Source organism: Ambystoma mexicanum, chromosome 1q (assembly GCF_040938575.1).
Source record: "Ambystoma mexicanum isolate Mex_15411 chromosome 1q, UKY_AmexF1_1, whole genome shotgun sequence".
Classification (NCBI taxonomy): Eukaryota; Metazoa; Chordata; class Amphibia; order Caudata; family Ambystomatidae; genus Ambystoma; species Ambystoma mexicanum.
The window spans coordinates 235273908-235287404 of NC_090922.1; the positions used below are offsets into that span (position 1 = coordinate 235273908).

Here is a 13497-nt window from a genome sequence, read left to right on the forward strand (position 1 = left end):
TCCCCTTGGCACTCCACATAAGGTGGGGTGTGCTAATCTCTCATAAGTTAAAGTTTTAGGAAGGGCACAAAGAATACCTCTTTCCTTAAGAACAGTAGTTCTTAGGGAAAATTAAATTAAACAAAAGGAGCACCCAACGGGTCCCCAGCAACACTTCACATAGGGTGCTGTGTGCTGAAAAATTGTAACAGATGACTTTAAGAGATATGGAGGAAATCAAGACTACATAAAAGAAGGTAAAACATAAAAAACAACGTTCCCCTGGTTGGAGCAAGTAGAATAAATGCGGGGGGAATACTCCCCTCATTCAGGAGAACACGCAAAAGGTCCAGGAGTCCAGCAAAAAGTGCTGGGGGTCTCGCTAGGGAGCGGCATTAAGCATAAAACTGAGAAATCTCCCTAACACCCAACAGGTGGGAGCCGGTAGGTTTCTCTAAAATGTCTTCGGCATCCGATTCAGAGATGATGTTGTAGCCTTCCGGATCAGATTTGAAAGCACCAGTGGGAGATGTCAGACTCGCCCATCATAGCATAGGCTGTCCACTGTTTGGTGCGCCGCTCTTTGAGCGTTTTAGGCTTAAAGAGTTTGCAGGACGCAAAATGTGCTCATCAGGGAGAATTTTCTGTTTAGTGCTAAATTACCCCCACCTTAGACACCCCCAGCTCTTTTTGCTAAACTTGCCGTGGCACAGGGTTGTCTCTTAGATTTCCCAAATGTTTAAATACCTTCTTTTGGTAAAACGGTTTCCAAGAGCAGTAAAGAACAAGTTACTTTCTTACCTGGTAACGTTCTTTCGATGGGATGTTCCGGCGACATATTCCACATCTATGACAGGTAATCACCGCAGCACAGCTGCAGTGATTACCTGTCATAGATGAGGAATACGTCGATGGAACTAATCCCTTCGAAGTGAAATTTTCTTTACTTCCATTTTGTAACTTTCTAGACCCAGCACACACCATCTTACCATAGGTTGCTGGAGGGGTTACTTAGTATCCCCTTTGTGTAGTTTCTCAAGTAACAATTTTAGGTTGCCCTTTCTACAATTAATGGCTGGTGGCAGTGGTTTACTTTTTACTACCATTGTGTGTTTTTACCACGGGCTGCGTTCGCAGCTGCAGTAAGGCACGCATGGGTGCCCATTTTGTCAAAATGGTCCCAGTCTTTTTTTTGCCATTTCTTGCTGGAAAGGTCCTTCTTGAGATTTACTTTGCGTGCCAAACCAGGTCTGGTCCCTTTTGCCTTAGGCGGGATTCACGAGTGAAGCCCGCCTCTGGCTCCAGTATGTCTGGCAGGGGCAGGAAGTGAGGCAGGTGCCCGAAACTCCCTGTGCTTAATCCCCTTGGTTACAGGAATGCACCCAAAGGTGATTGGCCGGCTGGCTGTCCAGCAAGGACAGCCACCCTGCTGTGTGATCGACAGCTAGGCTGGAAAGAATGGGAGAAACCTGCATCAAAAGGCAAGGCTTTTTGGCTTGGAAGGCAGAGTCGACCACTGGACGAAGGAATCCGAAGAAGAACTTGGAAGAACACCTGCTGCAACTCCTGGTCCGTTGGTTTGCCCGATGAAGCCCTGCTACTGTGCTGGAGCTCCAAATTCGCCTAGACTAGAGAAGCCCTCCAAGGACGACTTCTCCCCTTGAGTTGGTGGGACCAATCAACCCTAAAGTGAACTTGTTTGGACATCCTCTCAGAGCTGGCTGTACTTCCATTGCTGCTGCTGGAACTTGAGTGCCAGGGAGAGGAACCCCAAACTTGAGTGCATCACTTAAGTCGGACCTGAGCTTGTGGAAGATCCTCCGGACTCCCAGTTAGCAGGACTGACCAAGCCTGAGCCACCTCAACAGAGTGCTGAACCCCAGATGTGAGGAAAGTGCAGAGTGGTATCCGAGAGTCCACAGTGGTGCTAGTTGCTGAGCCAGAAGCAGCTGAAACCACAAAGTGCAGCGGAGTAGAAATGTGTCCTTTTCTGCCGCCGACCGTCCCATTGTAGTGTACGAGTCCACAGAAGTCCTCCCTCTTGTCCCCACGACTCAGGCCCAGGAACAACAGAATCTACAGAGCTGCACAGGAACAGAAGCCAGCTGGAACCATTTCTTCTAACCAAATATACTGTAAAGTTTGAGAGGACTTACCTCTCGTTGTTATAGCCTTACTTTATCTCAGTTGAGCCTATTCTTGGTTGCTTCTGTAGAATTGCTTGCATCTTCAACCTCTCACAAGCCTCCCAGTTTGTGACCCTACATTGATTCTACTTTTCTACAAAGACTTCTAAAACATTGTGAAAGACTTTACTTGCCTGCAAGAAGCGCTTGAGCTCACCTAGACTTTTGCCCAATTGACATTGGCTTGCCTGGCTTCCTGAATGACTCTTCTCTCCTCTGCTTGTGTCTTACCTTCCCTCCAGGAAAGGGTTCATTTACTTTGCATTGGGGCGGGGTACTTACCTGCTTCAGAATATTTGTGTGATCTCTTGTTTTATTCTGAAATCTCTTTACTTTAACCCTCATCATTAATCTAAATGTACCAGTGATATATTAATGTCCACAGTGTCCTAGCTATTTAAGTTACCTGAGGGTGTAGGAAGTGTGTGTGCCATCCCAAATGAGTAATTGCTGATTTAGAGAAACTAAGAGTGTGTATTTGTGTGTTACTATTATATTGCCCCTTCTGAAGAGCTTATTCAAACTGACTGTTAAATTAATAATTGTTTAATCAAGAAACCTAGAGTGTAAGTGTTTATTTGGATACTTGTCACTGTGAATCTCTGTGCAACTCCCCTACTGCTCACACTGACCCCTCTTGAGATAAGCCTTGCTGCTCAGCCACACTATCAACCTGTGTACTACAGACTTATACCACAGGTTGGGTTCCTATTGCAAAGAGGTCAAGGCTGTTGTATTGCACCCAAAGGGTACTGCTCCAAATCTTGCCTAACAGTCCTTCTGGAAGGGGAAGGCAGTGATTACACACACTTTCCATGGACATTTCCTGTTACGCGATGGACAGAATTTAAAGGGTGCTCTTGCCATTTATAACATTTGTGAAAAGACTATTAGACCAATGCAGCGCAGAAAGGGAGTGAAAGAGAAATCTCTCCACTCGCCCTACTGCAAGGCCAAAGCGGGTCATCAATTTGCTGAGGACTTTGGCAAAATCAGCAGTCGAATGGTGTCAGATGTTGCTTGTCGAAACGATTGTCAAAACTGCATTCATTGAAAAGACACGAAGAATCACAATAAAATGCATCATTAAAAGTATCAAAGATACAGACTCCACATTAGAAACAACTGACCTAGATGGCAGAACAAAAAAAAACAATCTAAGGGACCTCGACGCATGAAGGATCAAGGTTACAGTACACGTCACACTAGGGATAGTATTACAATCACGCTCAGTCGACACCTCTTTTCGAACTTCAAAAACAAGCTCTACAAAACTCTGCACCTACCACCAGATATCGGCCTATGCAAAGCATGTGATTCAAAGCAGATCCACAAACCTCAAATGCATTTTATTGCAGTCATGTGACAATTTTTACCTAAAGGTTTCATTGCTTATTATTCATTTTAAAGGCCTAATTTACATATTTTTGTACTTCTTTGTCTAGCTGGAATTATTGGAGTGTTCTGTGTGTGTCTTAATGTAGACCTAGGCCACTTTCACACCCCTTATGTGTAATCTTACCGCTCTGCTACCTACCTTGATTGGGTTTGGCTAGACTTCAGTGTTTTTTGTGTTCATCCTAATAGGTTAGCCTCCCAAAGTCAATCACCAGCGCTGATTTTGGAAATCCAAATTATAATCACCCTGGGGCCAGATTGATGGGTTTAAAAAGCACCTAGCACCACCTTCATGCACCATCAACCATACCCCACTTTCCGACATAACCTCACAAGGTGGATCAAAGACGCAGACAAATAACAGACTACTAACTGCCTGAACCCATTCCGTATGTCCCTCCACTGTTTATACTTTTGCACAAACCTACCTTCAGCATTTACCACCTGTCGAAGTAGGACTGTAAATACTTGTAGCATTATTTTTGCCTTTTGTGTATATCTTGTGTATATTTTGTGTATATTTCTTGACTCCATATTTGCCCGTGTGTTTCTGTAACTAAGCTGTAAGTTGTCATATATGGGTCTGGTGCGCAATACAAGTAAATAAACAAACAAACCTTTATCCTATGACCGTATTGGAAACTTTTGAAGTCTACAAGTCCTGTGAGTCATATTGCCTCCCTTAGGACCATATATACTATAGAAAGAGATACAATGGCAGGGGACTTCAGCACAAGTACCTCCGACCACAAGAAAATGAACCACAGAATCTAAAAATCAAAAAGGGGAAACCAAAAAGTAGAGAGATCCAATAAAAGGCGGCTGCAAAGCCACGAAAAATTGAACTCTGCACCAACAACTTAACAACTTAGTTCAAATACAGTCAGGGAACTAAGAGTCTGCTGATATGCTAAGGCTCCCACTGAAAGACATGGCAACGCTGCAAAAAGGACAATCTTTCCCTGCAATAATCAAACATTTATGGCACTTTCAAACTAGTGCGCTCCTCCTAGTATTGAATGCTTTGGCACTTGAAGATTCAAGCACTACAAGAGAAACAACCTGTAAGCAAAGTAGCAAGAGGTCTGGGCAGAAGAACTACAGACGAAGGAAAAGCTCCTTAACAATGGTAAATGGACCTTCCTGGGCCGGGTGATAGACAGGTAGTCGGTAACTCTTAATCCCAAACTATGGGAATCTTTTTAGCAATCTGCCCACAAACCCCATGATGGAGACGGTTTAAAATAATGAAATCCTGCATAGTGTTATTTGCAGAACAGATGTAGAAGGAAAGGTATGCCATAAACGTAAGTGCTGCACATTCCATACACTTTACACTGAAAAACAATGGGTGTACACATGCTCGGCTGAATACATTAGCAGCCAAATTATGCCCGGCAACCAAGATGTAACTATCTCAACAAATTTGAGTTCCAACAAGCATTCTGTGTAAAGGCATTTTAACAGGTCTCAACATGAAAAACAACTCCAATGGTACTCTACTTCATAGGCTTCTGTTACAAATGGACTCAATCACATAAGTTGGAGATGTACACCAAAGGACCGGATTAGGCTTTAAGAGTGGACTGCAATCACACATACACCACAATAGCATGCACAGGGACTCTCCAACCCCACTTTAGGAATGTTTCTGAACACTCCCAACAAAAACCTTACCCCGCTCGTTGAGGTGCACTGATGTCACTGACTCTTCAAGACTGGAACTAATCGCTGCTCGCTCTGCCATAGACTTTAGTGAACTGAGGGGCTCAGGTGCCTGAAATAGGACAAACATTACAGTTTTAAATAGCGACAACAGACGTAAAGGACATCCAGATTCAAGAGTACCTAAATCTGTACAGAACAGGTTTGACACCCTCCCATCTCTTAGCCTTGGTTGAAGTTGATTTTAAGGAGAACTAAACTTCCACGATAGGTGTGCTTCAGTAATCTTGTCAAATCATTTTAATGTTCAGATGGTCTAATGTGTTTTTTGTAACTCTTCATTTGGTTTAAAGACCTATGGCATTTCCAGATACCTGGACGGATGCTTTCACATCAGGTCAGCAGCCTGCCTTATAACCAGACAAAAGCTCCAGTTTTCAGGCTTGCACCATTTTGTAAGTAGTAGTAGAGTACAACACAAACGCACTATAATAACGGATAAAAACATTCCTTATATAAAAAGGTATATTAGAGAACTAACTCCTTTTTGGAGGCTTTTCAACAGGTCTCGTGAGGGTGTGGGAGGATGTACTAATATTGTGCATGAGTTGCCCAAGTATCTCAGTGGTTAAGTGTTAAGTAATCCAGCTTTCATCATAGAAGTGGGGAAGTGTGGTATCAAAGTACAGCTCACAATGATCACAAAGTCATGTTTACACAGCATATGTACTTACAATCTACTCTTTATATGAAGTTGTTGTAAGGGAAAGTTTTCTCTTGGAACAATTTTCCTCCATAGTCTATTGACCCCCAAACCTTTTGATTTTGTTTTTACACCATATTTTTACAGCATGCCCTGACTTTTTTCAGGAAAGTGAACTTCACTTGCTCTTTGATCTATTTTGGGTAACATTTTGGGTAACATTTTCATGTTGCGCACAGCACCTTACAGAGCAGTGAAATGGGGATACTTTTGCATCACCCTAGACTACATTCAGAGAATGTTTTGGTTACTTTTAAATTTCTCTAAAGACAAGATTGTGGCAGCTTGTACTTTCACTATTTTTAACTTTATTTTATTTTTGCTTTACAGAGTTTACCACGTTTGGCTACCAACTGTGGCTAGAGTCCCAACATGGCTGTACCACAAGGTTTTTCGCCCATTCTTTGGCCATTTTGTCCTTTAGCCTTCTTCCCAAATAAGATTTAGTTTGTCCTGAGCACAATATAAATAATTCAAATAACAAATATATAAAATTCCTGCATTACCAGGGTCAGGAAAATCCTTTCATGGTCATGCATTAGCATGAGCAAAAGCACTGCTTTTCACGGGCTGGTCGGGGCATGTGTGTTGGAAGCCAAGAAGAGTGTTGGGACTTGCTGGTCACAATACACAAACTGGTTTCTCTATTTCTGGAGTGTATGCACGAGTTTCACCAACAGTGGTCCCTTACTGGACCACTGCTGGGGTGTGTGCGAGGGGCAGCTCTTCATTGGTTGGGCTGAGTTTCTGTCCTCACCTGAGTTTCAGGATAAGTAGAGTCCTGCAGCCATTCCCAAGAGATATGAAGAGGAGCCAAGTATCCTGCATAGCCGTGAAGACTCCGGAAGACCAGTGGAACGATCCCGAAAAGGACAGGCAAACAACATTTGTTGTAGTCCGGTTGGAGCTTCGTCTGGCTATTGCTCTTAGAAGGCCCTCGTCGGTGCTTTGACCCTTTGGAGTGTTGGGATCAACCATTCTCAACTTCTTGTTGGTGCTCTGCAGTTTGGAGTCTTCAGATGCGTTCCTGGGCCATCTAGTGGCCTTTAGGTGTCTTCAGCTTGTCCTAAAAGCAGCTTTGCTGTAAAATATAAATATCCCAGCATACAAGGGTCCCAGGATAGAATGCTTTCTTCAACTAACATCTGTGACACCTGCTGTTGCAGTGCCTCGTGACCGTTGCTGAAACCAGCTTTCCCGCATCTAGTCTAGGTTCCTGCACCAGTGACTGCTTCATTGTTCCACGAGAAGAGGTGGCACACAGCGCCGGGACCCGACCGGAATTCGTCCTGCACACGCATCTCCTGGGCTTCTTCGACCAGAACCAATGACAGGAAAACCTACCTACCGAGTAATATGACTAAAAATTGTTACGGTAAAACTACTGTAATCAGCCATTCAATTTATCTTGCAATTGTAACACAAATGTTACCAGGTAAGTAAGAAATAGGATACATTGTATCTCCCAAGCACTCCACATAAAACGGGGTGTGCTGGCTCACTAAAATAAATGTGAAGGGGGATGGCATTCCCACTTTACTTCTTGGGAACACTAGTTCACACAGAAAAAAGAATTAAAAAGGGAAGTCCAAAGGGGCTACCCAGCCTAAGCCCAAAAGTTTGAAGGAACAAAAAAGGTCACCCATAAAAAGAGTAAAAGACTAGGCGAGAGAGGAAAAAGATCACTCACCTAGGGACAAGGAAAACAATCACCAAGTCCAAGAAAAAGGTTCTGGGGTCGACAAAGCTCAGTAAGATTTATCATTAATAAGAAACTCTTATCCAACAACCTGACAAGTCTGAGGAAAAATCAGAATACAGGTTAATTTACAATGGTACTTACCTGCACCCCCATCTCCACCCTTTAAACGTTTGTACACTTCCAAATAGTTTTGCAACTTTTGGCTTTGGCAATTCTGACTGTTTAAAGCCCAAAAGGTAGAAAAATGTTTCACTCACCAGAGAACTTCATCTGTCTTCTGAAACATTGTTCACATCCACTAGACTGTTGTATACGAATTGTTCGAATTACAATTGACCTTTTCACAATTGACCAAATTGCGAAGGTCAATTGTAACATGTGGGGGGGGAACCCCCCAAAACACACACACATATATATATATATATATATATATATACACACATTACTCACCATAATCGTATTTCTGATGCTTGTATCTGCTTAGATTCACATGCTGTGCATAGGCCGACATCTAGTGGAAGCTGCGGAGTATTACAGTTTGTTTTTCAAAACTCGAAAATGGGTGTCGACACAGGGCGTGCCAGTAATACTATCCCTAGTGTGACGTCCACTGTATCCAAGATCCCTCACGCGTCTAGGATCCTCAGATTGTATTTTTTCTGACATGAGGTAGCATGAGGAGTAGCGCGAGTACAGATAATACAAGCAGATAGAAAGGTAAGACTACAAGCAACCATGCGCCTTCTCGCAGAGGGGAGGAAGGGTGGGTCACATGTGAATCTAAGCAGATACAAGCATCAGAAATACGATTACGGTGAGTAATGTATCCCTTCTGAGGCTTGTGGAATCTGCTTAGATCACATGCTGTGCATAGATTAGCGAGCAGTACCTTAAGGAGGTGGGATGTGAGAAGGGTCATGAGCAAATAAGTGTCTTAGAACTGCTTGTGCCACTTGTGTATCTGCCTTGGAATGGGTGTCAATGCAGTAATGCTGAGTAAAAGTGTGAATAGAGCTCCAAGTAGCTGCTTTGCAAATGGTGTCAAGGGGTACATTTTCAATGAAAGCCAGAGTGGCCCCAATGCCTCTAGTAGAGTGGGCTCTTGTCGTGAAAGGCAGAGTTCTTTCAGAGAGTGAGTAACACAGCTGGATACAGTTAATAAACCACTTCGAGATGGCACCTTTAGAGACGCGATCCCCCCTTTCTGCCTGTAGCTACGGAGACAAACAGTTGATCTGTTTTCCTTAGCGGTCTGGTTTTATTTACATAGTAGAGGACCGCCCTACGCACATCTAGGGTGTGTAGTTTCACCTCAGGCAAGCTTTGAGGGTCCTGGAAGAAAGCCGGAAGCTCGATGGACTGGTTTACGTGGAATTTAGATATAAACTTAGGCGAGAACCTAGGGTGTGTGCGTAAAACCAGTTTGTCTTTATGGACAGTAAAGAAGGGATCCTGCACTGACAGAGCCTGAATTTCACTGACCCTTCTTATAGAAGTAATAGCTACTAAGAAGCCCGTTTTATAAGTCAGGTGTTTGAGACTATTTTTATGCATAGGCTCAAAAGGGGGTCCCATGAGCTTAGATAGCACCACATTAAGGTCCCACCTTGGTGGTGGGTTTGAAATAGGAGGGTGAAGTCTCTTTACTCCTTCCATGAAGGCTTTAACTACTGGTACTTTCCAACCCGAGACCTTGTTATGGGAAGTGGTGTATGCAGACAGGGCTGCCAGGTGTACTTTCAGTGAGTTAAAAACCAATCCTGCATCTAGCACGTGGAGCATGTATGTAACAATAGTGGAAGGAGTGCAATCAACTGGGTTGATTTGTCTACTCTGGCACCAGATAACGAATCTCTTCCACTTGTCAAAGTAACAGTGCCTTGTGTTTGGTTTCCTAGATTCCTTTAGGATGTCCATACACCTCTGTGGTAATTTGAGATGTCCAAACTCTATGACCTCAGGAGCCATGCTGCCAGGTTCATTGAGTTGGGTTGCTGATGCACTGTTTGACCTTGGTGCTGGGACAGTAGGTTGTACCAGGCTGGATGTTTGATGGGCTTGCAAACCGCCATCCTGCGTAGGTGTGGGAACCACGGTTGTCTTGCCCACATGGGAGCAACTAGGACGAGCGTCATCGACACTGTTCATCTTGTTGACCACCTTCCTGATGAGAGGAGTTGGTGGAAAAGCGTACGCAAACATCCCTGACCAGTTTCATTCACAGGGTGTTCCCCCTGGGAGTCTGGTTGGAGGAACCTGGATGCAAATCCTGGGCATTGTCTGTTTTCGCTTGTGGCGAATAAGTCTATAGTGGGGAAACCCCACTGAGAGAAGATATCTTCTACGACCTCTCTGTGTAGAACCCATTCGTGTTCCTCTGTGAGGGAGTCTCTGCTCAGAGCATCCGCTAGGGAATTGAGCTCCCCTGGAACATGTTGTGATGACAGGAAGATGTTCCGTCTGAGTGCCCATATCCAGATTTTCTGGGCAAGCTTGGACAGATTTGGCGAACGAGTCCCTCCTTGCTTGTTCAGGTAAAACCTGGCTGTTGTGCTGTCCGTCCGGATTTGCACTGACAGGTTTAGTAGGTGGGGCTCAAACGCTTGAAGCGCTCTGAATACTGCCAGAAGCTCTAGCAGGTTGATGTGGTTCTTGGCGACTGAGGGAGACCAGAGACTCTGAGCTGTGTGGTGGAGATGGTGAGCTCCCCACCCTATCAGACATGCATTGGTAGTGATTACTGTCTGTACTTCGGGATCGTAAAAGGGTTTTCCCTGTGCAAGATTCTCTCTTGTCCACCAGTGAAGGCTTTGTACTAGTGTTGGCGAAACAACCACTAGATCGTCCCACTGACCACTTGCCTGAGACCACTGTTTCGCCAACATTCCTGCATGGGACGCAGGCGCGCGTGGGGGACCAGGTAAATACAGGACGCCATCATGCCCAGCAAACGCATTGCTTTGCGCACCGTTATTTGGTGACCGGACTGATAATGCGGAATTTGCAGTAGTATATTCCGAATTATTTCCTCTGAAGGAAAGGTCAACCCCTCTTGAGTATCTAGGATTGCTCCTAGGAACTGTTTGGAGGTGCTTGGCACCAGACTTGACTTTCTCGTTGATTGAGAAGCCTAATTCGTGGAGGAGGTCGATAGTCCTTTGAAAGTTTTTCCTGCAAATTACTGGGGTTTCCCCCGTTATGAGCCAGTCGTCCAGATAAGGGTACACCGGGATTGCCTCCCTGCATAGGTGTGCAGCCGCCACCGCCAGTACCTTGGTGAATACCCTTGGTGCCGAAGCTATCCCGAAGGGCAGTACCTTGAATTGGTAGTGCCGACTGTCCACCTTGAAGCGCAAGTACCTTCTGTGCGCTGGGAACATGGAAATATGAAAATAGGCATCTTTCATATCCAAGGTTGCCATGTAATCCCCCTTTTTTAGGAGGGGGATTACCTCTTGTAGCGTAGTCATAGGAAACCTTTGGGGCTTGACATACTGTAAGTCCAATACTGGGCGCATTGTCAAATCTTTTTTTGGCACAAGGAAGTAAGTTGAATAAATACCCTTGTTTACCTGGTGTCCCAGGACGAGTTCTATCGCGTCCTTTGCTAGCAGAATGGCGATCTCCTCGAGGAGAATCTTCTGATGTTCGAAAGAGTGTACTCTTTGTCGTGGAGGATGGTTCCGGGGACGCTGCAGTAGTTCTATACAGTACCCTGTGGATACTGTTGACAGCACCCATCTGTCTGATGTGATCCCTTCCCAAGCCTGGGTGAAGTTGGAAATGCGTCCCCCTACTGGGGTTGTGTGAGAAGGGACCCTGAACTGAGCGTCACTGCTTTGGTGGAGGCGTGCCGCCTCCTTTACTGGGGCTGCCTCTGCCTTTACCACGTCCTCTCCCATTACCCCTGCCGTAACCCTGGGTAGACTGTTGGCTGTTGTTCCACTGTGTACCCTGCCCCTGGGAATAGTTGGATCCTCTCTGGGAATTTTGGCCGCGTGGGCGACGAAAATTACTATTCCCTCTCTGGTTAGGGGGTTTATTGGTTAACTGGCCAAGGGACTTGAGTGTCTCGTATTCGTCCTTGGCATTCTTCAGCACGTCCTCGACCGCCTTACCAAACAGATCGTCTTCCACCGGTTTGTCCAACAATGATGCCTGGGTTTCTGCCTTAAAACCAGACTGCTGTAACCACGCATATCTCTTGAGAACAGTCCCTTCTGCTATCAATCTACCTGCGTTGTCCGCGGCGTCAAAAGTTGCTTTTAAAATGCAACTAGACAAGGCTCTACCCTCTGCAGAAATTCGTGCTAACTGGCCCTTTAAGGGTTCTGGTGCAGAGGCTATGAGTGCCGCGACTTCTTGCCACTGATGGCAGTTGTAGCTGGCCAACAGGGTGGTGGAGTTTGCAATCCTTGCCTGATAGCCGGACGTTGAGGCTACTTTCCTGCCGAAACCATATAGTCTTGTCTGCAGGAGCTTCAGACGATGACAAGGGTGTTCCAGCCCTCTTACGAGTGTTAGTGACAACTAGGGAGTCTGGCTTCAGATGTCCTCTTATATAGAGAGGGTCAGACTGGGCTGCCCTGAAAAGTTTTTCAACTCTGGGATTGACTGCTCTGGTGAGGTTTGGGTTCACCAGGGACGGGTCTATTCTTCGCTGAATAGACTTAAGGATAGGGATGGTCTGGGCAACAGGCCCCCTTTCTCCCACTAACTCCTCAGCGAAGTCCCTCTCTTCATGGACACCGTGGGTGTCAATATGGAAATGTTCTGCTGCACGTGCTAGAACCTCGTTCAGGAGGGGTTGGTTATCGACAGGGGAGTCGGTAACCGAGGCTTCCTTCTCTACCGGGGAATGTACTCTGTAGGTTTCAGGGTCTTCCTCTTCCTGGTCCTCATCATCCCCATAGTAGCCCGTCCCGGTTTGCTCTTCTACCATGCCAAAATCTTGGTCCTCACCAAAGGAAGTCTCTCCTCGATACAGTGAGTTTGGCCGTGAATATGGTTGTACCTCGAAGAGGTCTGTAGACCTCATCGGTGTCTCAAACCGGGGCTTCTTACTCGGGGGGATAGGATCATTAGAGCCTGAGGGTGTAGCCCCTTGTGGATCATATGAAAGGAAATGGTCTGGATTTTTATCGTAAAAGTCTGCCAAAGAAGACATCCTTGACATGACCCTATCTATGTCATCACTTGACAATTTTTTGGAACTGGGAATGACCCTCTCAGAAACTTTAGGAGATTTATCTTGAGTAGATTTGCTGGTTTTTGAAATATCAGCAGACTTGGTCTTGTCTGTCTGTTTAGGAGGAGTGGAGTGTTTCACAGGTGTGAAAGAGTGCAGAGGCTGCTTCTTCTGCTGTTTTCCCCCCCTCCCCGTGAGTGGAAAAGTGTTTTCCCTGTCTCTTTGTGGCTCCGGAGGTTTTCGACGCCTGGCGTCGAGGATCGGGGTAGAGTCCCTGTCCTTTGAACGTGGGACCGCGCTGATCTCGTCTGCGGGCTCCGACTCCTGGAGCGCGGCCTGGGGGTGGAAGTCGTCTTTGTCCTCCGACGAACGAACTTCTGTTAGCCTAGGGAGCGAGGCACTCTTGGCAAGAGTGGATGATTGCCTGGAGTCATGCGGCGATATCGATCGAGAACGCCCAGAGGACACCGATTCGGACCGTTCTGTTTGTGCCTCTTTCCAAGAACTCGACGTCGTTGAGTCTCGGTTGGACTTCGTGTGTTTTGTGTGAGTGGTGTGTGAAGCGCCTGTGTCGCCGGGGGTCTTCCCCATAGCCGCCCTGTTGGACGACCTTCCG

General features: G+C 45.8%; 1 protein-coding gene across 4 annotated transcripts in view; it reads right to left on the bottom strand.

Annotated features, from left to right (window-relative positions):
* Positions 1–13497, bottom strand: part of CNOT3 (CCR4-NOT transcription complex subunit 3) — a 1293124-nt gene that overhangs the window by 174641 nt on the left and 1104986 nt on the right. For all 4 annotated transcript variants that reach the window (XM_069637964.1, XM_069637947.1, XM_069637956.1 and 1 more), the window contains exon 15: positions 5241–5340. In XM_069637964.1, coding sequence (XP_069494065.1) covers positions 5241–5340 — 100 coding nt within the window. The remainder of the gene's footprint in view (positions 1–5240; positions 5341–13497) is intronic.